Source organism: Passer domesticus, chromosome 2 (assembly GCF_036417665.1).
Source record: "Passer domesticus isolate bPasDom1 chromosome 2, bPasDom1.hap1, whole genome shotgun sequence".
NCBI lineage: Eukaryota > Metazoa > Chordata > Aves > Passeriformes > Passeridae > Passer > Passer domesticus.
In genome coordinates, this window is record NC_087475.1 from 60,745,362 (window position 1) to 60,772,845 (window position 27,484).

The 27,484-nt window shown below is 36.2% G+C and overlaps 1 protein-coding gene across 3 annotated transcripts in view; it reads right to left on the reverse strand.

The window, feature by feature from the left end:
* VWA8 (von Willebrand factor A domain containing 8) overlaps positions 1–27,484 on the reverse strand; it is a 183,371-nt gene that overhangs the window by 17,485 nt on the left and 138,402 nt on the right. For all 3 annotated transcript variants that reach the window (XM_064408684.1, XM_064408685.1, XM_064408686.1), the window contains 5 exons: positions 24,236–24,317; positions 22,071–22,275; positions 6,732–6,840; positions 5,807–5,963; positions 2,970–3,078 (listed from right to left, as the gene is read on the reverse strand). In XM_064408684.1, the coding sequence (XP_064264754.1) occupies positions 2,970–3,078; positions 5,807–5,963; positions 6,732–6,840; positions 22,071–22,275; positions 24,236–24,317 (662 nt within the window). The remainder of the gene's footprint in view (positions 1–2,969; positions 3,079–5,806; positions 5,964–6,731; positions 6,841–22,070; positions 22,276–24,235; positions 24,318–27,484) is intronic.

Consider the following 27,484-nt stretch of genomic DNA (forward strand, 5'->3'; position numbering starts at 1 on the left):
AGATACACCTTGTTTTGATAATATATGTACACACCTTTATTTCTGTAAATGTCAGAGAAAAAATTGTGTATGTGAAGCTATCACATCTAAATATGTAGCTCATAGTGGCAGAGGATGTATTAAACACTGCCAGTTGTGTCTGCATTTGTTTCTGGGAAAACATTACACAAATGTTCCCTTAGCTGCTGAAATCATGAAAACACTACTGACATGGCAGAGGGTTTTTCATATTTCCAGCTCTCCAAGCCATGCTTATTTCAGGACTGCTACTATTTCACTCTTGCTGCTATGATCAGACCATTCCCACATGGTCTAAACTAGACAGTGCCCAGCAGGCTCAGTAACTCAAGCTTGGGTTTGCCCAGTTTAAATGTAGGGGCCTAAATGATACTCAGAAGCTACAGGGACAGTTGCCCCTAGTTCTCTCTGCAATAATCAATAATGAGAGAAGTACTTTCTGGAAAGCAAGTCACCTCACATTAAATAAGGTCTTTCTGAGTGACTGACTGATCATAACCTTTTGAATTTGGAGTTCAGACAGACAAGTTCAGGGGAGAGAAGAAAGAGCCCATCAGTGACAGGATATCCTGGACTTCTGGCTTTGCTACTTCTACAGAAGATAAACAAAAACTCATTATGTTTTGATAACGTTGTTCAAAGAGCTGACAGAGATCAGCAAGTTATAAAAAGCATAATGAACAATCAAATTACATTCTCAGACTATGTTTATGTAACACTTTCAAGGATCCACCTATTCCAAAAATGTCTTTCTACTGCTACTAACTTTTGGAGAGCCACAGACAACTGGACCCAGCCTCTTGATTCTAGGAAGGTAAAATTTAATCAAATTAATTTCTTTTAAAGAAACCCACAAAAAACCCCCAAAAGAATAAAAAGGTATATACTGAAGAGAAAAATCCAGGTTAAATGAACATGGGCAACATATTTTGATTATGTGAACACAGTTTGAAATAAAGCAAACTTAAACATTTTTAAAAAGCCAAACGTGTTCTATACTGAGAAGGTAATTTGGGATTTTCACAAAGTTAAAAGACATAGACATCTGAGTTGCAAATTTTACTGCAATGAACTTTGCCATTGGTTTCTCATTTGAGATATGAGGAATGACTGACTCATAACAGAAAGAAAACTGTTCTAGTTGAGAATTCAGGGTGTACACAAGGCTATACAGAAAATAATGGGAGAGAGATGCACAGCTCTTCATGAGGGCTGGATGAATTACCATGCTGAAGAATTCAAACAACTTTTTTGCCCTCTCAAAAACATCACATGAAATGTGTTTGTACTCAGCATCCTTATTAACAAAAGGCATTTTGCAACTAATTAACTCCCATTATCATATATCTTCATTTTCCTAATTCATCTTCTAATAAAATCCTTACTGAAATCTATATAAAAATTTACAAAGTTAAAAATTTTCTTTCATTATTGCTCTTATTCTTTGCCTAGCTTTTTCAAATTCAGTAATTTGTTTTATTCATCATAATGAATAATGTGGTTAGCTGTTACAGGTTTTGACAGGAAGTTAGCAAAGTCTCATAAAATATTGCAGCTTATAAGACTTTTCCTTGATATCAAAATGACCTTTTTTAAGCAAGCAAGAGGATATGTCTCTTTATATTAAAATATGTTATGCCTCCCTATATTAAAATACGTTATTTTTTAAATTATGATTAACATGACCCCTGAATGTTAATTTCGGCTCCAAGGGACAGATAAGACAGACATAAAAAAAACTTCAAACTGAAGATTCACTTATTGATTTCATACCCAGAGTGCTCTTTCAATTTCATGTGTGCTAAAAACCCACCTAGATATAAATGTTGTACATAAAACTGAGATTTACATCCAATTTTTTTTTCAACAGAGACCTGTTTTTATAAGCCAAAAGTTTGTGTCCTGAACGGAAACACATATTAAGTGCTTGAATCACATAATTATGCCCAACTTAAATGTCCATTACAGGAGGAGTTCTCTGAGTTGGTACATTCATGATAAAACTGGCTAATGGTTCTTTGTGTATACATGTGATTATAGTAATGCTGTTGTAGCTACAAAGGTTTAAAGGTAAAAATAAGGCAAAGAAATATAACCCTTCTTACTTGCAATATGAGGGGATTGGATTTGTTTGTACAGGAGGAAGCTGTTTATCATACAGAGTGATTTCTTTCTGTATTTCAGTTTTATTGCTTAAGACACAGCACAACAACTAATAAACTAAGTTACATATACACTAGTGGTTAGTAGCCCTCAAGAGAAATATTTATAATCAATATTTATATCTTATAAGGAGTAAATCACTCTTCTTTTAATTTTCACTGAAGATTAGCAGATGCCTCTCTGAAACAATGCATTTAAAATGTATATGCATATGAACAGTAGTACTAAAAAACCCAGAACAAACACCATGCCAGTTGCCAGAAGAATGGCAAACTGGTGGTTTTAGTGAGTTTCCACTTAGGAGATTTGGGCTATACCTATTTCTATTACCAAGAGTTAAAAAAACCTTAGAAAAATCCATGTTTTCAGCTGCATATGTAGTAAAGCTCCTACCTGGAGTGGGTGCCTCTTTTAACATCTATAGCATTTGCATTTCACAGCTAAAAAATACTCTTGGACTGGAGGTAAAGACAAAGACTGGGCTCTACACACCTTCACAAATTCTTTTCGTAATGTGTAGTAGTATTTTCTGTCACAAAACTGTGTTCCTGAGTAAGTAATCTCTGTAAGGTGTGGAATGGGAATAACGCAACATGTAAAGATGAGCACTGGGATTCACATATAGGCTGCCTTTTAAAACAGTAATATGAAACTGCTATTCCTAACTGATTATAACCTGACCTTGCTTTTAGCTTTCAAAGGCATGTCTACCAGATGTTAGCAGGATAGTATTTGGGGCCTAATATAATGACCTCCCTGTGTTCCTTTATCAGAGAATCTAAGATTACCTGCAGATTGTCCAAGATGATGCGGAGCGACTGAACTTGACGTCGGACTGCTCCAGAGAACCTTTCATAAGTTGACGCATCATATTCACTCATCTGAATCTCTTTCAATCTACAGGAAAGAACAAGAAGCTAAGAACAGTTTAGGAAACATGCATATCTTCCATTTACTAACGTAAACTAAAAGTTTATTTACTTGATAACAGGGAAATTTAGACTGCAACAAGCACACAGAAGAGACGAATCAGAGAAGTGGCAGCTGCTCTTGTGAATTTTTGATAAGGCAGATGTTCACCAATGTCTACAGGGACTGTATCACATTAAAACTTATTACAGTTACTAATATATGACTCTCTCCTAATATGCTTTAAAGTTTGACAAGTAAATCATTCTGAAAAATGTGATCAAATTTGAAAGGTTTTGTTGGCTCAGGTTTTGCTATCTGTACATAAAAGGATCACGAGTTCATTACCTCACTGTGGGAGTATTTTAAACATATCCTGATTCCTGCTTCAACACAAAGGTTAAGTAAAATAGTATAAAATCTGTCCTTGAAGACGTAAAAATAGAAACTGTTTCAAATACTTATCTTTGTGTTTCATTAAATGAAGAAACCTTGAAACAAAGAAGTTTTAAATGAACATTAAGAAAAACGTGCTCCCCCCCAGAAAATGAGTCATGCACTATCCTGTCCCAAGGCCTGTAACAGAGAGCACACCTGCACCTAAAACAGATACATGCTTTCTTTATAAGCAAAGATGTGTCCATTTCAAGTTCTGTACCACCTCTTGAACAGCATAGCTCAGCACAGCAGGTGAAATTCACCATTGGAATGTAATTACAGAGGTCCAACAGTGAAGAACGAGCTAGGGGACAGGCAGGTATGCTGGGAGTGCTCACCATTCAGTATTTGCTGTGACCCAAAATCACTCAGAGAGGCAGCAGTTGTGTACCTGCCCACCCTACCCCCAGCATGTGGCTGGGTTCAGTCCTGGGCTAAAACATATTGGCCTGTCTGTGCCCATCTGTGCCCAGCCCATTTCAGACAAGCACTTCATAACAGCACAATCTCACTCACATGGTTTAAAAAATGCAGTGTTTTCCACTGAACTAAAAATGGATAGTAAAGTATATATAGACTAATTTTATTTCTAATGGCAAGTTTTTATAACACTACTACAAGTTAATTGCCTGGATCATAAAGTATACCTGAGAAGTGCTGTTTAGACCAACCCTTTAAAGATAATATTAAAATAAAACATCAAATCTTTGTTGTCTCTATCATGATGTCTTTTTCTATTTAAAGTTTTGCATACACATCATCACTATAGCCAACTCTTATTCATTAGAAGTAGGAAAAAATAACTTCAGTGCTGCACATTTAATTTAATGAATCCTGCCAACAGATTTCAGTATCTTCAGATCTGTAAAAGAAACAAAAAGAATCCCACTTGCTGTTTTACTTTGTTGCACTCTACATAAATCCAAAGTGATAGGTAGTTCAGAAAAAATATAATGAAAAATACTGCATCTATTCCAGAGTAGTTGTTAATTTCATTTTGTCAAATAGGGCAATTGAAATTTTTTACCACTAGAAATACGATCTAGCCAGAAAAGCATCAATAACTTTTTTTATGAAATTTCTCCTTTCCAGATAATCCTGTATAAACAAAGCAGTGAATCTGCAGTTTCCTTTTTCTTTTTTTTTCTGTCAGCCTGAGGACTCCAACCTTCCTATTTTTATCTGTTAGTTCCCACAACTATACAAGTGATACAGAATAATGATCCAAGTCAAATGTGGTTTCATAATAGGCTACATTTGCAGCTGGTACATGCCAGCCCATTTGGGTTTTGCAGGGCAGGAATTGTTACCTCAGGTACAGATACCCAGATTTTACAGGGCATAGCTGTACTGTTCCCACAGCATGTAGCAGTAGCCAGGAATTTCCCCTTTTCTCTATTTCAGTAAATCACCACACAGGCAGTAGAAACTCATCAAAGCATGCCAAGTGGACATATGCACAGACAGATGCACAGTATCCAAGACCATACAGATGCACAGTATCCAAGACCATACATATCCATTGTTTCTATTATGAAGCAGCTCAGAAGCAATTTTGAAGAGGTGGTATGCTTTTTTAATACAAAATACCAGAGATTGACTTGAGAGTTCAGTTGGTGGAAGAAATCTGAATCTCTGTGCACATTCTGGAAAAGAGTTGATCAGTAATCACACATTACACTCGTGCTGAGAAGACCTGCTGTTTGTGTTAATTAGCTGCTGAAGCTTAATAGTTCAAATTACAGCATCACAGAATATTCTGAGGTGGAAGCGATCCACGAGTATCATCAAGTCCAGTTCTGAAGTGAATGGCCCATACAGGGATCAAACCCACAATATTATTAGCACCATGCTCTAACCATCTGCCTACAGATCTTTCAAACAGAAGCAATTTGTTTGCACTGGTCCATTTTGGAAGACACTTATTAAGGGATTAATTCCTAGCAACATACAATCTGGATAAATCATAATTCAAAGAAATTTTCATATATTCTACTTCTTTTAAAAAAGATAAATATTTACCTCCATCTCCTTCTCCATCTAGCTATGTTTTACTTTACCAAATCACACAGTCATTTTAACATTGTGGCTTAATTCAATAAAACATTCCATACATCTTGTCCAGAACAGCTAAAAAACATGTGCTGGTAATCTCTGTTAAGTGATAATGAACAGAGTAAGGTAGCTGATAAATGCAGTTAAGAAAGAAAATTATTTTCAGCCATCCTTTTCAAATTCTTCTGAGAAATAGAAAAGCAAAGAAAGACCTTCACATTACCTCTGTTTAAAGGCCTTTTCAGCCATCTCTCGAGCAGCTCTCTTAACTTCCTCAGGAACAGCATCCTTTTCAGCCTGAGACACTTGGTAGACCCTGTGGCCAGCGTCCAGTCGATACGGCCCACCTTTGCCACCTAACCCAGCAGTGTCTCTCCCACCTAAGATGGTTGAGATAAAAAAAAATTAGGAATATACACTTGATAAAAAAATAAGAACAAATTTTCTTTAAAGCTTCCATTGTCATCTACACATGTTCCAAAAATATTGTTAACAATCCCCAGTTAAAATACTTATTTCCAAAGGTTTTCCAAACCTAACAGCTACCATGGTAAACAGTAGCTCCCATGGAATACTTGTGTTTATAGTTCTTTGAGATATGATTCATAATGGTTTCCACACTGTACAAAGGGGACCACAGAACATATAAATTTGGTACATCTCTTCAGAGCTCCTTGTCCCAGACTCTATCTTCTCCCTAGAATTTGTTGGTTTACATAGCTTCCAAATCACATTATCTTGTGACCACTATCATGACCTATTAGAATTAGGAAGTACTTTGCCTGTTCTGTGGACCTCTTGCCTACGCTATCTAAATTTTTGCAGCTACAGGGACATCTAAGAGAATGGCAAATGACTCAGCCTAGTTTCTGTGGCTGCAAGCTTCTTGTTCTCTGTACGGCCAGTAAAAGGAAACCAAAAAAAAAAATACAATTCAAGAAGAGATCTGCTACATACAGTTTAAGTTAGACATTGCAAATACTTATTTTCTCTTATTTTACTGTCAATAAAGCAACCCTGTATTGGGTAAAATAGATCTAAGCAGAGGACAGCTTTGTATAAAACCATTTTTGATTGGCACAGCATCTCCCTTAGATATCTGTCAATGATGAATTTAAAAAAACCCAGAAACAAAAACAATGAAATACCTGTTCCACCAGCCCACATATTTCCTCCAACATGTGGCATGTTATCTGGATCCACTTTTCCATGTTTGGGGGAGCTGACATCCAAACCACTTTCCCTCTCAATGGTTATCTGTAAAAAAGAGAGAGATGTAAATATCTCTGATAGTAAAGAAAACACCTTAACAACCTAATAATAACATACTAGGTGTGCTGAGCAGCTGTAGGACCAGCATTAGTTCAATAAATGCAACATTCCACCTCAGAACAGAGCAGAGTAAAACAAGGCTCCTTGAGTGCCACATTACACTCACACCTGAACTAAGGCTACTGCCAATTGGAACCCCTCTGCATTCTGTTCATATCCACAGCAGAAATTATTTCCTGATAACTGCCCAACATAACTCAAAATCCCCCTGTAGACAGAATCACCGCAGTTCAAACACTTCTCAGAGTATTGTATATCCACAGCACTGCACATCCATTCACACATTTCATGTGCACCTAATTGCAGCTCCATGTTCCCTGTTGATGGGTGGATTGATGTTCCTTTCATGAAGAGTGACTAAAGAGATGAGACTGGCCAGCAAATGGCCAGTTCAAATGACAGGCTCATGGAATTCTCAGCACTGCTGCCTGGACCACAGAAGGTCTCCCATGCTGGGATTTCCAGCCGGGTCTGCTGGCGGTGCTTTCACCGCTGACTCACGGCACAGCTGAACGCCCAACAGCTGCCAGATGGTCAGGGCTGACTCACTTTAGGCTGGGGCTGGACCTAAGTGGGTGACTGAAGGCAAAAATTCTCCTTCCCGTTATGAACTCTGAGTCATGCACTAAATCAGTGAATCATGTGTGAACTGCCCCTTACTAATCTTCTATAATTTAGTGCCACTTCATATTTTTTAATGAAACCCAGTGTCTGAGGTAGAAAATTAATGTCTCTAACCACTTAAAATTAACTTTCTTCTTATCTACCATAATACATTAAATTCTCCAATGAATTTAGATGTTCCAATAACTACAATTTATTGTCTTCTCAGAAGTTCACTGGCATTATCAGGGTTTTCACTGTAGAGCAGTGAATTCACTGTCTTTGAGAATCAACTTCATGCTGACATGAATTCCACACATGTTTTTGAACTGAAAACATGTGCTCTAACAACACTGTCCTGGCAGCTATTCAAAATATCATTTTCTTTCCCTTTACAGAATTTATATCAATTCAAAGAGGTACAATACATCCTCTGTGAACCATGTCATTAGTGTAAAATCAAGATCTAATCTGCTAAATTACATCCATTTAACATTTGTATAGGGAGAAACATGTAGCCACAACAGCATGCTACCCTTAGGGTTATATACATTTTTTGGTTTAAGAGATTTTCTCTAAAATAAACTGTTCTTTTTTTTGCATAACTGGTAGATTTAAAAACGATCAAAACCACTGGTTAACAAAAATTGCTGAATTAAGTTTAAAACAAAATTATAAACCCAAAATGATAGTTTCAGCCTCATGAAACAAAATAAAATATTATTCTATAATGAGAAACATGAAATTAGGCAAAAATTTTATATGTTCATGCTTACGTATTTTTATAGAAAAATAGTCTTTCTTCAAAAGAAAGCCCTATGAAACAAACATAACTATAACCAGTGATGCAAATGTCATATTCTATTTTTGTCAAGTTTTTCCACTGAAAAATTCCACTAATCATTTTGAAATACAAGCATTGTTTAAATCTTCAGAGAAAATGTCTGTAGACAAAAGACCTTTTGTGCTCATATGTCTTTCTCAAGTATAATTTGTTTACAAATAGTGTTTCTAGTGCACATGCACTAGACAAGTTTCTAGTATAAACTTATTTTATAATAAACTTATTTTACATTGATCTGATTAAATCTGATTAAAGCAGGTATTTGTAACTTTGAAACGGCATGTGGTTAATAGAAAATCTTCTATCTTATAATTATTTTTTTGCTTTCTCTTCTTGAAAGGACACCAAACATACAACATTTAATTTCTGCTAAAACTTTGAAAAAAATTGGTTGAGAAAGAAGAAAAGAAACAAGGGCTGCAATCTATCATAGCTTCAGAACGGGAGTTCTTTGCTATTTTTCTTTTTATTTATAGTTAATAGCTGAATTGTTAAATAATTTAAAATTCAATGATACTGGAAAGGAACACCACCAGCAGATGTGTAAATGCCATGCCAGTGAACTGCAGCAGTTTAATCTACTTTTCTCTTAAGTATCACCCATGCAGACACAAGGTAGTAGAATTTTGCTAACTCTGAATACTTTAACAACCAATTTTTTATTAGCACTGGTTTGCTGGGAAAATTATTTTTCAAATTTACGGTATAATTAGGAACTGCATTATATTAGCACACAGTAGAATCCTCTGAAGACAATCTTCTGGACATATTCCCTGGTTTTTCTTTGAGCTCTTAGATAATTCCCTTAGCGACTTGTCAGACTTTTCCCTGTCCCATTCCCATATCTATGGAAGGTAATTTTACAAGTTTCAGGGTAATTTTACAGCAAACAAATTGTCTCTACTCTGAAAGCACCTCTATAAACTAGAAGTTAGACTACCAAATACCTATATGAGAATTGAAGATATATTTTACAAATAAATAAACTGTAAATAAATGAGTCTTGACATGAAATCAGAGGGAGGAAAAAAATTCAAAAGAAAAACTTTTGGATAATGACACATTCTTCAGCATGACAAATAAAAAGAAATGGAAGAGCCATAGGTAAGTCACCCCTCTGAGGACTGGAGGAATTCTTGACATTAGAAACTATTGGAAAGGTAGATTTAAGGGGCATAATCCAAAACTGGATGGATTAGGAACCTGAGAAACTGAAGAACACTCAGCTGGAAATATCTAGTTTGTCTAGAGTGAGAAGGAAGTCAAGAAAAACAAGTACTAAAGGAAGAGAAAGGAGTCAAGCAAACCTAAAATGCACACTAGCTTTGCCAAGCTTGTCTCACTGTAAATTCTACAATGAGTTTTCTATTCCTGATATGATGGGTATTTTTCAAATATGTAAATTATTTCCTTGCTTAAAAGTTGACCTGTCCCCTCCTGAATATTTTCCATTTGAATCTAATTGCAAGACTTCTAGGAACTTTTTTCCTTTCAAAAGGTTTTGATTAATCATCCCTTCTTGAGAGAAATATGTGCTCTTCCTAGCTATACGTGTACTGAAAGGCACCATTCATTACTGCACCATTGTGCAGATTCCATACTGCCTGGTGTGCATATTATGGCTTTGTGAAACAACACACAAATTCAGCCTTGCAGCCTTGAGCTCCAGCTATGAGGCACAGGTCAGAGAAGAATAGCTGGAAAAACTGATTTTTTTCCCTCTGAAAGTTCCTTTTGATTTCCAAAAAAAATCCCACTATTTGCAAAACATTCAAGGCCCACATACTTCATTTGCAAATTATCTAAACTTGTTTATATATATTGGTGATTCACAATCAGAGTGTGAAAGCTCTTTTCCACTCCCTGTTTGGGAAGTTTTTTTTTTTAAAGTCTTCATCACACAAGTAGCACAACTACTATAATCTCCTGGAATACACAATTCTTATTTTATTCTCTGTAGAGTGCTAATTGCCAGTAATCGTCAATAATCTTAGTCTCTAGTTTCAAGTACTTTTGTGCTCTCATTTTCTTTCTATTCTCAGGCACTTATAGCAATAGGTAATGGGTATATTCATAACAACTTTGTGATGCAGGCTCTGTAGGGCTGTCAAATTCAATGAAACAAACAAAAATTTTGTGTGAGAGAAGATGAACAGTTCACGTCAGAAGGGTGCCAAAGGAATGTGCTTTTCTTAAGAGGCAATGGCATAAAAGGCTTAAGAAAAAGGGAAATTAAGAAACAACAACAAATACCATGAATTGTTAATGCTTTGACTTAATTTTCTGGTCCTGCCTCTTACACATCCATTAACTCTTGACAGTAAGGGTAGCCAGGCAGGAATAGAACTAAACACTGATTTTACTTTCAGTGAGAGATACATGGCATCTGAACAACTTGGTCTAGATCAGTTCCTTCTGAAAAATATGAAGGTATGACAAAATACTTTTACATGGCTCCACTTTTTTTCTCCCTCCCTTTTTCCTGATAACACTGGGATTCTAAGAGCAAACTGCATATGGAAAACTGATACAAACATATTCAATTTGGAAACGAAATGATCTTATCATCCTTCATGAAGAAGATAAAGAGGCTGAAAGAAGTCCATTACATGATTTACTGCACTCAACACCACAGTGAAACCAGGTGTTTCACATCTGTGCCATATTTATGCCAAACAGCCATTAAACACAGACCAATCTGTAACAGTGGCTACTGCGAAGATGAGTCAAAGGATGGTAGTTTTGTCTAGACTTCAGCTGGTCACACAAACTATGGCATATTGTACACTAAACAAATCTTGACTATTTTGGAAGTGGATCTAGAACCACATTCATGCCAGTTAAGTGAATGTGGGATTGAATTCTATTGAATTCTGATGTGAAATCATCTAATTTAATAACATTAACCCCTGGAGAATAAGGAAGCACTGGCATACTTTTGACACTTTCACAATCCCTCAGAAAGAGACAGAGGCTGTATTGAGGATCACACAGCTGACCCAGACACACAGTGCATTGCCACTACTACAAGACACTGTCACAGCTATGGGAAGAAAAGAGCTTACATGAACCCATTAGAAAATAACCCACAATAAAAGCATGGGAATTATGAATATGGACGTGGTACTGTATTGTTAAAATTATTGATGCCCCATACACACCCATATTTCATTCTAACATATGAGTTATTTTCACAATACAGTACTTCCCTTTTGATTTCAGAATTAATTTGCTTCTAATGCATTGCAAAAAAATCTCTTTGGCTCTCTGAGTAAAACTGACCAAAAGTGTTATCAAATTTCGCTTCAACTGATTTTGTGCAGGTCACCTTAATGACATTTTAGCATCCAGTAGTCTTAATTGTACATTGCAGGAAAAGTGAGAAGACAAAAAAAATCTTTAAAAAGAAGATCCACCATTGAAAGAGAGTCACAAACAGCACAACAGTGCACTTCTGTATCTTAGCAAGTACTATTCAAAGTACATCTGCATTGAATGTATATTAATAGCTCTACTATTAACATGTTTATAATAATATCCAGCGTAATGAGTAAAAGACATTTAGCAAAGTCAACTGATATGAACATATCAGAAGATCTATTATTCAGTCATTAATGTTTCAGATTAAAACAACATTCCCCCAAGTATGTTAAGTCCTACATCAGCCCCTCATTCTTCATCTGTTACAACTAACTTAAGACTAAAATTCCTCAAGTTGTATTTATTGTGGAAACAGGGAAAGAGAGGGAATTTCATCTCCTCCTGTCTTGTCCCACTTGAAATTTTCTTTATTTCTGGCAGGTTTATGTAAGAGATTGAGCCAACAGCTTTAACTGTCCAAACCTCCATTACAATTGTGTAAAAAGCTGGCTCTCTAAAACAAGGGACAGAACATGTACTCAGACTTAAATGCTGGCAGTTAGAGAACTCATGGGTACATGTTAGGAAATATCTTTTAGAATTTGTAAGCAGAAGTCAGACAAGCTTGAAAATATTTCTAGCTTTGAATAGAAAAGTAAACAACAAGTGACAGTTTCCACTAAAATGTGAAGGACTTTTTCCTTAATGCTGACTGGGGAGCAACTGGGATGCAGATAATTTTTTTTGTTGTAGATATTTCTGCCATCCTGCCCTGTAACTGACACTGCAATACTGCAAATTGGCTAGAGTGTGGATGGTCTTTTAATACAGCAGCTCACTTTTGTATCCTGACAGGGTTAACTTCATTAAAATTCCTGAAGGGCACAGGAGGTGTCAGTGCCTCCCATTCAGGACTGCTTGCCAGAAAGTTCCTTTGTGGGGCTCACAGCAACAAAAGCAAGTTTCTGCCTCAGGAATGGCAAAGAAACTCTGGTTTCTGATGGGGGTGAGCTGCCTCACGCACAGGGGAACAGACCTTTCACCTCTTAGTTTTAATTATCTCTGGCCCTGACAGGCTGAACTCATATCTAATCCCCTCACATAAAACACAATGCTTATTTTAATACTCCAGGTACAAAAAGGTGGAAAAAACAGCAAAAATTCCACTTTGATTCCAGGCTAACATCCTGCAGGTATAAAGAGATGAAATTTTTACTTTAAAAATAGTCTATATTTCCATTCTTCCAACCTCCCCAAACCAAGTATTTCTTATCCTTTTGGGAATGTTTAAGCAGAGTTGGGCATTCCTTACAGGCTTTTACATCTTCATAATAGAAATAAATGGAATTCCTCCTTGTTGCATGTAGCGACAAGGAATCAACCTCTCTACTAAGCCCTTTTAAGCATTCAGTGGATCATTCCACATAGAGAACATTTACTAAAGATGCAACCAGCATGATTTCACGTGTCACAACAGAATAAATGCATACAAATTGTACAAGCAAACAGGGACACAGCTGCAGTATTTACAGCTGATGTTTATGGAGGAAAATATTTTAAAAGAAAATTTTATGGTGCCCAAATATTGTTTTCACAAGCACTTATGCTACTATTAGTAAAATATTGCATTATTTGTTGTTTCTTACTGTTGATCAGAAGAAAATAGGAAAAAGAATGAGTGCACTGAGATTTGAGGAAGAATACAATTCATACGATTCAGGTGCTCAGTTCAATGTAAATTAAGAAAGTATGCATTAGCTTAATTTGTTGCATGATTAGACAGTCCTGGAAAGTAGGCAGATGTAAGCTGGCAAGATCCCATTCTTCATTTACTTTTTTATCATAAAGGAAAGAACTCTTCTAAGATCCAATTAGAAGATATCTGCTCTTATCATAACATATCTCAGATGCAGAAGGAAAGAGTTAATCTGATATTTTGCCTTTTCATTAACAAAAAACATTAAACAGGACAGTTTATAGTCAATGAAGAAAATGGGTTACTTTCCATGAAAGGCACTAAATTATTGCTGAAAAATATTAGTTATATTAATATAAACCCACTAGAAATACTATAAAGTATCTTAACTCGCTGTCCTCATTAGTGCTACAGACAAAGATTGAGCGTGTATCAGTAGAATATTGCAGGAAAAGAAGGGAAAAGGTTGTACATTTTTGCCTTATGGGTGATTTGGGAGATGGTAATTTCATTATCAAAATCAGTACAAAATCTGCTTTCACTCTCATACATTATTATGAAAAAAGATTGACTTTGACAAAACACAACTGTACTCCATGTGAAAAATGCATTATGTAATCCATCCCACAGTGGCACAAAGGATTAGGAAATGTATTCCATGGAATGCAGAATGTACTTCTGCAGATGTGCAAAAGACTGATGCTTCCCTGAAACAAAATAATTGTTTTTCTTTTATTTCTGAGCTTCTCCAACCTTAAACCCCCAACATTATCCTAGGCTGCATTTTACAGATCATGCCTTCCTCTAACACAATCTTTATCAGCAGCAATAATATATGCATTACATTCTCAAAGAGCAAAGAAGTTCCACATCAGGCAGATCACAGGCTAACCTGCCTGCTGCATTGTGGTTTTAACTCTACCATAAAACTAATTCTACTAAAGAGAGAAAGAAAACTTTTTATAATCTATTTACACAAACTAGTGAGAGAAAGGCATAAACAGGCAAAAACCCCTCTAATGGTTTCTACTTTACTGTATCATGTACAGCTTTTTTCTATGTACTAGAAATTAATAGCATGATTTCTGTTCACAACAGCACAAAATTGAGTCCACAAGTAATTTTTCCACAGAAAAGATAAGTCTAATCTTAGATAAGTCAATAAAAATGTGTGAAATACATCCTGAAATGAAAAAAAAAATTAACACACTGCAGTACAAAACTTTCAATATGTTTTCTATTTTTCATTTGACTTAATTTTGATTTTTTATCTTGTCTGTAAAACTTTTCAAGAGTTCAAACTGAACTAATAAAGCTTTATGCATCATCTGACTCAGGTGAATATTTAATTCTAAAAGCAGCACTTAAAATTCAGGCAGGCATTAAGCTTTTGTCTTAAATACCAGAAATGTTGAAAACATCATCAAACTTTGATGGCATTTTAGAAAATGGAAACTGGATGGGGTAGAGGTGAAGATTTGGAGTGAAACTTATAAAAAGCTGTATCTGGCTTGCAAATGAAGTTGATATACACCAACTAAAAAACCCAAACCACTGTACAAAATTCTGCTGTGGGAGCTTTTTTGAACTAAATGCTGTCACTTAAAGAACCAACTCAGAAACTCTGCACAGCAGATGCATTAGAGTATTTTGCCCACAAATATACAATATGTGGCTTAAAAGCTGGAAAACTAAATAAAGTAGTAAGATAATATAATATATGTATTTCATCTAATGGATCCTCTGTTATGTAAACACATATGTAAGGTCCATTTTCCTCTGTCATTATTTAAAATTCCCTAGTCAGTTCTATTCAACTATAAGATATGAGGTTGTAATCTTTTTAGTATTCTAATCCACTATGAAATATTATCAGAAGAGACAGATAACATCTAGCTTGGTTATTTATCATGACTACAACACACCTCCTAGACAAGCTAGAAACATGGGATAAGTGAACACATGATGTTAGTTTGGAATGGTCCAGACTGAAGACCACAGGGTAAAATGAAAATTGAAAAAAATTACATGTGGAAGGAGAAAAGCCTGATTTTCTGTATACCTAGGACCTTGTCAATGCTGTCCTTAAGAAACAGAGGCAGAAGTTATTTAATACGTACTACACTGTTTTCTTTTCTAAAGGAAAGCCTCTCATAATTGGCATTAGATTATTTAAATTTTCCCTATGTTTGCCCTTTCACTAATCAGGGAACCACTTACATAAAGGCATAGTTATTAGTATGCATTTGTCTTGCTGGGATAGCAGGATTTCACTGGTGTTAGGAGCTCCAGCCTTTTTGTTAATAATGTGCACTGCTGCAGACTTTTTGAGATCTTCAAGACAGTGTGTTGAGGTAATAATATTTTCTCCCATGAGAACTTTGGACTTCCACAGGAAGGTCAGAGAAAGAAAGGGAACTTTGTGCTGCATCAGACTGCTCAAATAGAAAGTTAAGGTTATTTCCCTCCTGGTCTGTCTGTCTGCTCCAATTAGACTGGAAGGTCTCCTTAGGAAAAAGAATGTATTTTGGACGTGTTTGCACTGTGCTTCTAACAAGGGCCTCACTCAAGCTGAGGAAATTTATATAAAAGGTATCTGACAGAGAGCCAATGATCTTTATCTGAGCTACTTTATCCCATAAATACTTTTAGAGATACGCATTTATTTAGCTCTGTGAGTCCACAGCTTTCCAGTCTCATGCTTCCCCATACCCAGATGCCTTCATTCAAGGGCCGGTACACAGCTGCTAGCCCTCAGCTGAATAAATTATATGGCTCGGGAAGAGGTCACAGAACTAAACTGTGGATTTGGGGCTCACAGATCTCAGAACTGCAAGTGCTATCAAACTATATCTTGGAAACCACCTATTGGCTAGATAACTCTGCAATCTGCAGTATTTCAAGATTTTCAGGATCCTGTGCAGGCAGAATGCCATCATATGGTTATTCCAAACTTGCAAGAACTCTCCACTGCATGTATTTCTCATAATTTATGGGGTTTGCACAGACACTATTTAAAAGTGGAGGGAAATCACTGTTATTAGCCCACTGATGCCCTCATGTGGTCAGAAAGACTGCGTGGTGCAAAGTAGAAGATAGAGAACAGGAAGGTGGTGGGGAGAAGAACCCGCCACCCTTGCTAAAGGTCATGCTTTTGTCTCGATTCAAGAACTGCAGCTTTGCCCAGTTCAGTTTTAACATCGGGAAAAGGCTGGATTTTTGTTATGTTATAAAGTACAATGTCACTTTTTATAAAGAAAGAAAACCCCAAACTGTCAGTATAGCTTAAAGTAGATTCTGAGCAGTAAACATAAGCAAATTGGAATCACTAAAACTCCTGAATTAATTATTCTTTAGATAACCATCCAACCTAAAAAATTAAATTTCATCAGGCGAACTCACATTAACCTGAATTTTAAAGTACACCTTCAGCAAATAACAAGAGAAAAAAAGGATGCATTCAATGAAATAGAAAAATATGAATTAACTTAAGGGGTGAATACTCCAAGTAGAGTTCTACATGATTAACTGCACAGAATAAAAATGGAATAAATGAGACTATTCAAGGAAGGGAATAAAACGATCATTATACAAATCGACTTTCAATGCTTGCTCATTATGAAATACAGTCCCTGTGGGACTGGCTATCTGCAAAGTTATGATGATCTCTTCAGGTAATTCTAATTCAAGAGAACCAATTTCAATTGGGGAAAAGAATGAGCACGTGTATGTGTGTGTGTGTGTGCAAATATATACATGTACGTGTGTGTGAATACATAAGATACACACGCTCAGGTACATTGGCACACCCCTCACCTAATTTAATGTGATTGGGCTTCTTTTAACTTTAACAGGAAATGTGAGATTTTTGGCATTATGAATACTTCAGAAGCGTACTCAACTTTGACTCCAGTTCAACCTTTACGTCAGGTGAAGTCACAAAAGCAAAGTGAGGAAAAAATGAGAGAAAACATTTCCAGGCTGATCCTTTTCTTTGGAAGGGCCTGGTTTCATGCTAAAGTGTCAGTGTCTCTCTTACACATTTCCTTTGGACTGACACACCTACAAAGAACTATGTAATCTTTTAAGCTGAGTGTTGCCCATCAGTCTTCAGACTAGAGAGGTGGGATGATGGAGGTGTTGTATTATTCAGGTTCTGCACAGCACATGCACTTGCTCATGGGTAAATGTTTATCTATTTTTAAACAGCTGGTGCCCACTCAATTCATACCTGCTATATCTTTGCTCTGCTCAGTCCTACACTATATGGTCTTGGCATTACATTGGTTGAACCTGAATTACAGGAGACATAGCCTGAGTCAAACATTTCAGCTTTTTAAGTTTCTGAAGAGAACCACACATTACACAGAACACTTATATTAGAGTGGGGCTCTGTCACAGGCCAGAGACACAAGTGATATCCATCCTTGAAGAAGAAGTGTACTGCAAAACAAGCAGGCTTTGACCTTTAAGATCCGGGATGTACCAGAAAATTGTGACCATGTTTTAGGACAACAGAAAATGGGAAAATGGAAAGAAGCCTCTCTCTTTTTTTTTTTTCTTGCTAACTATTCACTTAGATGTAAATACTAATTAATTTCCAATTAAGTACCTGAATGCTTACGAGGAAGGCTTCCTATACTGAAAATGAGAGAGATCAGTCCATAGGAAATCATAATAGTTAAAAACACAACTACTTAACTTATTAGGCCTTTATATACAGCCACAAACAGAGGGCACTAAAGCAATTTCAAAAACCTATCTCAATTATGTAGGATATGATACAACTACAGCAGGTTCCACAAATACATTAAACAACAGACATAAAAAAATCCCCCACTCAAATAAACCCCTAAAAAGTCTTAGTTTACAATAATTTTTTTTTAATCAATCAGATCACTTCTTTGGACAATCTTCACACTGAAATGACAGGAGACTATCCTCAGCTTCAGGATGTTGGTTTGCATGGTGATATTACCTAGATCAAGACTACATTTGGATTTTAAAAATGCTGATTTTGAGTTCAGACACACATTAGCATCAACTAGATGGCAAAGCTTTTGCAATCTTTGACTAAGAACATTTTTATGCACTCTACAGGCTTGGATATGTCCTGAGACTTCTGAAAACAATGGCATACTGAGTACATAGCATGAAACATTTTGGACAACAATGCAGGAGAACATTAAGTAGAGTGAATACAGAACTAAATGCTTTTTCTAACAGTCATAGATAAATGCCTTAACATCTAAATGATGCACCTTTCTGTTATGTAAGCATTGTACTTTTTCTAAATGACACATACCACTAAGTAATGCTTACTAAAACACAATATCTGAACTGTATCAGAATGTAATCAGTGATGTTCTATTTAATTCCCATCAATAACCCTTGGATGAAAAAAGAAACACAAGCTTATCAATGTCTGCCTATTGCAGACAAAACTTCAGGGCAAGATTTTAAAAATAAATTGTCCTTCAAATTCTCTCTGTTATTTGATAATGAAGTGACCTTTTTGTTGGAGACACCAAACAGTGAAAAATGTTTTTTTAATGGTTTTTGGAGTAGAGCTCACAGCTTTAGAAAATACACTATTTTGTTTAGATATTGTATTTTAGACACTCCAATTTAGTAATTTCAGAATACTGTAGTATTATTTTGAGTTTAAAACTTCAATAAATGACAAAAAATTCTGACCCGCCTGTATAAATGCAGGCTTCTGTAAACACACACCATATTTTGATAAACTAATTTGGTAGCCTCAAGACTTCAGCAGTTTGAACTCTGCTGAGTATGTCAACAATACAAAAAAATCTTGACTGTTATGAAGATTGCCACAAATTATATCAAGGGAGCCTAATTACTGATTACAAGTGGAACAGCTGTTTGTTTTCCTCTGTTTCATTGCTTATGTATATTCAGCCTCCTTCTCAGAGCTAACATGTCTGTGAAAGCAAAAATGCAGCCCTAGAACATAGTACCAATAGTTCCAACTGCAGCCTGGTTGAAGATTTTATTCCAATTCTTTAACACTACATTTATATTGAAAGCCCTTTAGTTCTTTTGTCTCTGAAGGGCCGGGAAGATTCAAAGAATTCGTGTTTCTGCAGATCAGTGGTTCCCAACCACACAGACAGGTCTTGGATTGGTCTAAGAACATCACCATGAAGGGATTAGCTTTGCTAAGGCTGTCGCAGTTTTGTGGGATGCAACAATGGCACTTTTAAGGGAAGGGGAGGTTGGAGGTGGGTGGGTGATATGTGGAACACTGACAATTCTCTTAAAGTGACTTTCTGCTATAGGATGATTGGGAATGATAGGTTTAGTCAAAGAACTAGAGAAACCTCATTAGACTCTAAGTTACTTAACATGAGCATGCGCATGAAACATTACACAAAAGGAGGTAATTTTCATACACCTGAATGATCAGATCAATAAATGGAAGCAAAATATGTCCAATTTTGCAAAAACAGGTATCAGGAAATACTTAGCTGCAGCATTCTTAGTAAAGTAATTGTCCCTGGATCAAGAGACATGTTCTTGCTATGCTCAATTACACAGGGAAGCTACATGAATATGTTTTTAAGGTAATAGGATACTTTCATTTCCAGAAATGAATGCCTTAATAAAGTACTGCTTTTATGTCTAGGCCTATTGAGAAATTAAGTAGGAAAGGTGAAGGCCATCATTTCCAATTAGCAAAGTATAGAGTTTACATTGCAAGTACATATTTATTATCTTATTGGAGATTACATAACATAAAAGGCCTAATTTACTTCTTATTGCTTTGCAATACCTTTGTAAACATGGCTTCTTAGGTCTCACTATATTTCTATTCAAAGCAAAGGAAAAAAGTAAAGTAGGGAAACAGAAGTTAGTGATAATCATGCGAGTCAGAAGATCACATAGGAGGCTTTGTTCCAGTCCTTTAGCACAAATCAAAAGAGTTTGAATGTGGGGGGGGGGGGGGGGGTGGGTTGGAGACAAAGAGAACCACTCACCCAATGTTCACGTGGCAACAGACAGATTAATTCTTCAGCCCTTCTTTATAATGGGCATTTCAAACACGCAGTCTGGATAGCTCATTGGTCTGATCTTTTACACCCCCCACATCCTGGACCAGTGACATGCTCGCAGCTTAGGAAGGAACATAATTGGTTGGAGTCCCTGTCAGCCAAGCCACGGGCTAGTTTATGGAGCTGGCTGGGTAGCTGAATTAATTTGCCCAGTACAAGCTAGCTTGTACTGTGCTATAATGTGGCAACAAAAGAGCATGTTATTTCAGTTCTCATAAACCACTGGCTTAACGCAGGAAAAAAGAAAGATATTCTAAGGAAGCTTTATACGGACTGTGCCTAGGAGTGAGGCAGGCTGTCAGTGGAGAGGAATTCTACATCAGTTTTTGAAAATTGCTTTGTGACTGTGGGACAACTTCTTAACCTTCTTTAAAATAGCTACTTAAGATTTCTAGTTGAATGACTTAAATTTTCTTAGGAGTACTTTCTAAGCCAGTATTGTCTAATAATTTGTTGGCTATTATTGACAATATAGTAATATTGTACAATAAAATAACAAGTTATTAAAAAGAAAAGGAAAAAGGAAAAAGTAACAATTAAAACTGGCTGGTGTAAACCGACTGTATCTGACCATAAGATGGTGCTAGTGCTACTGCACTGGCAATGAACATGGCACTGGCAAAGCCACAAGTGTGGAGCACGAAGGTGCTACTGGGTAAGTTTTCTTTTCTCATGACTTTTATGAATGGTATTTGCTGAGGTCCACTAACAAAAACACATCAGTTCTTCCCAAGTCTCTATAACCACAGAACATTTTATAGAAAGGGAGCTAAGAGTGGGAAAAGAAAGTAAAAGACATTTTGGCCTAAATATCTCATTCACAAAAAACCCCAACCAAAACCAGAGAGAGATCCAATTAAGAATAGACTCATTCTGTTTTCCATTCTAATTAAAGATGCAACTGAACAGTCCTGGATGTTCCCTCTGTGTTGCAATGGTGATCACTCATGTTAGCAAGTACATTAACACTCATATGTACATACATACATACATGCACACACACCACACATGTACATGCTATGTATTTTCAGCATCCACCTAAACATTCCATGTGAGAACACGGCTGTATGGAGATCCTTGCAACTCTGCTCAGCTGGGAAAATACCAAGATTAGCCAAAGGCTCTACTGTGAATTCAAGGCATTTTTCACCTAGGTTTCAAATTTATTTTTCAAAGTAAAACCCCAATATTTTTTTTCCAAGAATTTGAACTCTGGAAAAGTATATAATTTTCTTTAAAATAATTTCATTATTCTACAATCTGAAAGTTACAGTTAAAAATCAGTAGGAGATAAAGGATTTATTTGCATTTAATTGCACTGGAATCTGGCAAAAATACAAACAGCGTAAGACAAAGAGTCTGTCAGTAACCATAATTACAGGAGCTACACAATGTTTTCAAATTAAGCTACTGTGCCTCTTTTTTCAGGGAAGAAGTCTATTAAATTTTTCTCACAGGTGCACTTTTACTTCATAGTGTTTTTCAATACAGCTCTCCACTCCACTCCTTTCCCAGCTGAAAACTCATCCATAGCTTATTTTGTTATGTTTTCCAGTTCAGCTCTGTGAAGTCCTACCTGCACAGGACGACTATCTTCTTGGCCAATCATGTTCCTCCAGTCCTGCAGTGACTGCTGGAGGCTTTCCAGCCCAGTCTCCCAAAGCCTCACTCCTCCTCCCATGTCCACAGTAACCAAACCTACTTTGCCCAGTGGTGCCAGCAGGGCGTCAGCATCTGAGATCTTAGAGAGCCAAGATGTATATGGAGAGAGAGACTGTGACCTGAAAAACATGAATTAATGTGATTTTTTTTGAAGCTGCAATTAAAAGAGGGTGAGTGTTTCTGCAGTTAAGGGGACAATTAAATGAAATTACATCCTCATTTCATGACAGACTATGACTCAGCCCTGTGGACCCACTATTTTGTCTGAAACTTCCCACCTAGTGAAACTGAACGTAACCAAATGACACCTGACTGTATAAGAAGCAGTATAAAAGACTAGGCTGAAAGGCAACATGTTGCCAAAATCACTGCAGTAGTTTAGATACACTGCTGTATCTAATCTATGTAAAAGTAGTCCATCTTTAGAAAAAAAACTATTAAGAATATAAAAAATTTAAAAAGATGCTACTGAAAAATATGAAACTTAAATAGAAATAGAGAGAACATGATCTGAGCACTGAGGAAAATACAGTTCCATCAACTTAAAGTAACACCTTTCTCTAGTGCTTTAATAAAATATTGTTATTTAAATACTCATTTAACAATGACACAGCTTTATGTACAGATAATTGTAGCACTTTTTTGAACAGCCAGCTTGCTGGCAAAAATTTACTGCTGAAAGACAGGGCCTAATAAGTAAGGAATATGAATGAAAATTTAGACAATGCAGGGAAGAATCTATGCATTTTTCAGTAATGTTAATTACATGGCTTGGTAACCTGCACTGATGGAAAAAGTAATAATTTTCAAAAATATAAAAATGAGCTTCTACCTATGACTGAAACCACCATGTAGTAACTCAGCTGAAAGAGTTATCTCAGTATTTGACTGAGATAATTTTGGGCTAACTTTGCCAGAAGGAAGAAAAGTTGTTAGAATTTAACAGAGAACTATTCATACATATATGATGACAACTTACTTTACTCATCACTTCTTACTGGAATACATTTTTAAATCTGGACTTCTGCTCAGATCTGGCATACATAGCTTAAATCCTAATGCTAGCTTAAAGGTCCTAATGTTGAAAAATAGCTTTGTAATTTCTGTTATTTCCTATAAAATCCTAGTGAAAAATGAAGTATTTTTATGGTAATGTCTTTCATTTTTGAATGTGTAAGATGCAGGCGAATGGACCAATTATAAATGGTGAGAAGTGCAAAAACAATCATCTATTAATTAGAATTTTCCCCAGATTATTAATGAACCAGGATGAATTTAAATGAAAATAAGTACTGTCAAAATCAACATTATGTGAATAGAATTTAAAAAAAAAATTTGTCTGGGTTTCATACATGTGCTATTCAAATATGCAAAGTGGAGAGAGTGCCATTTAAAACAAAAATGCTTATTATTATTATTATTACAGTAGAAAATGAAAATTTGGGAATATATCTTTATTCAAAAACATTTGCAAACACTCTCTACAGTTATGAGAGACAGATGTTAAAACCAAAGAGAAGTCACGTCTATTTTAATGGCTATTTTAATTTCTCATACAAGATAGTTGTTTATCATGCAAGATACTTGGCAATGTACACTTTCCAAAGGCAGAGCCACAGAAAAGCTCAAGCTATTGTCAAAGTAAACTTTATATTGGACCAGAACTTGATTCCCAGTTTCCTAACATCTAGCACTGGATCATTTTGCCTGTCTTTCTCAGATCCTAAAGACAGGGAAAAAGGAAAAGAAAATAAAGACTGCAAACCATATTGAAAGAGGGTTGAGAATAAAGTGGATGGAAGAGAGGGGAGGAACAAAGGGAATGACAATCAGAAGACAAAGCCACCTTTCATATTTACTAATTAATTGCTACATTCTCATCAGCATTACCTAGTAAAAACAGATAAATTATGTTGACAAAAATATACTGCAATGTTTGCAGGATTTTACACTAGGTATGAATTAGTATTACTTTCCACATCAAAAGAAATATTTGCTTATCATAAAGTAATAATAGACACTAAATTCTCTTTACTCTTCTTCTAAGATGACAGTGCTCTAATCAATAAAATCAGTTACCTAGGAATTGCAATGTATTTGATTTTCTTTGAATTAAGATCTGTTACTTCCAAGTATCCAGCAGCTGGTGGAGGAGTGACATCTGAAAATGAACAAACATGTTATTTTTCCAGGTTCATGATTAACTGGTTATTGCATTTGCATTTAGCAGATTAACTTTAAACATTTTATTATACAGCACCTGTCAAAAAATGATAAGCTTTCATATTAAATACAGGAATATAACTTGCAAATATGGAATTGTTTTATTATTACGATGGTGAGTAATGAGACAGTCACAGTAACAAAAGAACAATTGATTTATATGGCAAATGTCAAAATTATTCACAAACATAGCTCTGCTCACAAAAGCACTATTCAAGCATTACTGCAGTCCCTACCTTGCTGCTTTGATCTGTCACTGAAGATAATGTCAGTTGTATATCTGATTTTAATAGCATATTGAGGAACATTTCAAAACACTGTGTTTATGACTTCCACTTGAAAACTTCTCAATAATACTAACCTAAACACTGTTCCCTGAAATTGAACCACTCTTTGGAGGCAGATTCTCAGTATCCAGACTATCAAGCATTAAATATTCTGTTTATGGACAGTTTAATGAACATGGCTATTATATGGTCCTTCCCTCAGAAATAAATTTGTGTTTATGTGCCTACATTGGCTTTTGCCAACTTAGGAGTACACTGTTCCTGGCCTCAGAAGTGGCTTCCAGTTAGGAGCAGATTTTCATCAGTGTGAAGTAAATTGAGGCAGTTTTCAGAAAAGAAATCACAAGACTGAATCATACTGCCCAGTATGGATACAAAATGTCATTGTCACAAGATGAAAGCAAATGTAGATTTTCCTCTGAAACAAATACCTTTCACCTCCTTAACATGAAGAAATCTGACCTTACCTGCAGAAGTGTTGATGCTTGCACAGAGCATACACAGAAAACACCAACATGATCAGCAGAGTAAGGAGATCTAATATTCAAAGGAGCACGCAGAATAACTCACAGCAGCACTTCATTCATATCCAATGTATTTGTATATCTATAGTATACATGCCTACAGTAGCACGTCTACTGACTTTACTCATCTTCATAAAAATGGGGATATCAAACACATCAGAAACAGGGGGAAAAGGTCTGGAAAAATGCAGATTTGTGGGCCAAAGACCACTTTTGGCTTCTCCTAGATTTTGTTACTGTTTTAAAATGTGCTCTCTCTCTTTTGTTAGTAATGAAGAGTAAGTTACACATTAAAAATTCTGATGAAAATCTAGAACAAGGGTAGATACTGAACTAGAAAGGATAGAACTGTGGGATAAGAATTTTAAATGAAGTTCGTACGAGAGTGACCCCTAATGACAGAGTGGCAAAGCTAACCTTTGTCCCCCGAGAAAGGAAAGAAGCCCAGAAGTTTCTCTCAACAATTAGGTGAAAAGCCACTTCATAGGACCCCAGAGGTCTCACTAAAAACTCGGGGTCATCTAATTGGATAGAAGCCAAAAAGTCCCGCCTGGCCCATCAGGTAGGAAAGGGGAGGACAAAAGAACCACGAGGCTTTTGTGAACATGTTTCTACCAGGGGCAGACCTCTGTATCTGGCTCGGATTTTCTGTTTGTTATTTTGCCTTTTATTAAACCTTTTTGTTTCTAACACTGCATCAAAAGCCATCCTGGTCATTATTTGCCTCCAAAGGTAATAGCTAAGCTATCCTTGGGTGTGTTAGGTTCCCTTTTGAAGGTTTATAACACCTGGCCCGAGAAAAAAGAACCCAGCAGAAGTTAATAAATTAGAGAAAGAACACAAATCAAACAAATTAAAGGCAATAAAAAGACAAAGGATTGCAGAGTAGGAAGCTGGCAAAAAGGCCATCAAATGTTTAAATGCTACACAAGATCTGCTGGCTAGGCCCCAGAACTGCAGTCAAGAATCTTGATGATGAAATGTGAACATCAGACATGAACAAATGCAGTTTGTTCTTCTTTTGCCAAAGCCTGACAGAGAAGAACAGCTATGCACAGCTCCAGACATCAAACTTTAAGGAAAACAGACACTATGTTCAGATCTGAGCTACTCAGTACAAGGGAGACGTGGAGCTCCTGGAGCAGGTCCACTGAGAGCTACGAAAATGATAAGGAGATTGGAGCAACTCTCTTTTGAGGAAAGGCTGAGGGACCAGGGCTTGCTCAGCCTCAAAAAAAGAAAACTGATAAGGGACTTCGTCAATGTCTGTCAGTATCTACAGGGAGGGTGTTAGAAGATGGACCAGGCTCTGCTCTGTGGTGCCAAGCAATAGGACAAGAGGCAACAGAGAGAAAATGATGCACAGAGAGATTGTAGAGTTTCCTTCCCTGAAAAGGAACTGTTTTGACCCAATCATAACATACTCTAGAGGACCCTGCTGAGCAGGGAGATTGGATCAGATGACCTCAAGTGGTCCCTTCCAACCTTACCCATTTCATCTTTCTGTGACATGAAATAGTCCTCAGAATGACAAAGTGGTCAGAACAGATGGGTTATAAGGACAAATGCAAGAATTTTTTTTCCTGTCTAAACAGAGGGTTTTTTTTAAAAAAAACACATCCAATCCTATTGAGATGTTCTTTATAAAGACAGCAATATTATCCTGAGTGAGTGAAGGTGACATGAAGTATTCAGTTTTGTTTAGAGAAAGAAAAGATGGATACCATAAAAAACTTTTCTTTTACAAGGAGAATGAAGCAATGCAATAGGCCAATTGTTTGACAAACCTCAGTTAAGAAGAGACACGTGTCATCCCGTCCCTATATAAACAGGTGGGCCAGATGATGTGCCAAAGCTATTTTGGTAACATTGTGTTATACAACATGTTCCAGTTACTGTCATACTCACAGATACACACTCAGTAATAGGGTGTTATTTTATGTTCATCTATAGAAAGTGCTGAGAATCCAAGTAAATATTTGATCTCAAGTAGTCCCTTGTCTATACAGTCTTGTTTTTAGAATAAACATTAATTCTTTGCTGGATTTTGCCACGATCTCTTGTCTGAGTTTATATTTTGTGTCCATACATCTATTTGGCAGTCTTTGGGGAAATTATTACTTGTTATAATTTCTTGTCAAAAATAACTATAATTTGGTTTACAGTTCCAATAAAACATACAGACAAATATTTCTTTGCTTATTGTTCCTGGAACAGCTTTACTAATACATATTGGAGTATGCTAGAGTTTGGCTGAGTACTTCAAATTATTAATAGAAATTGAAGGCTGTATG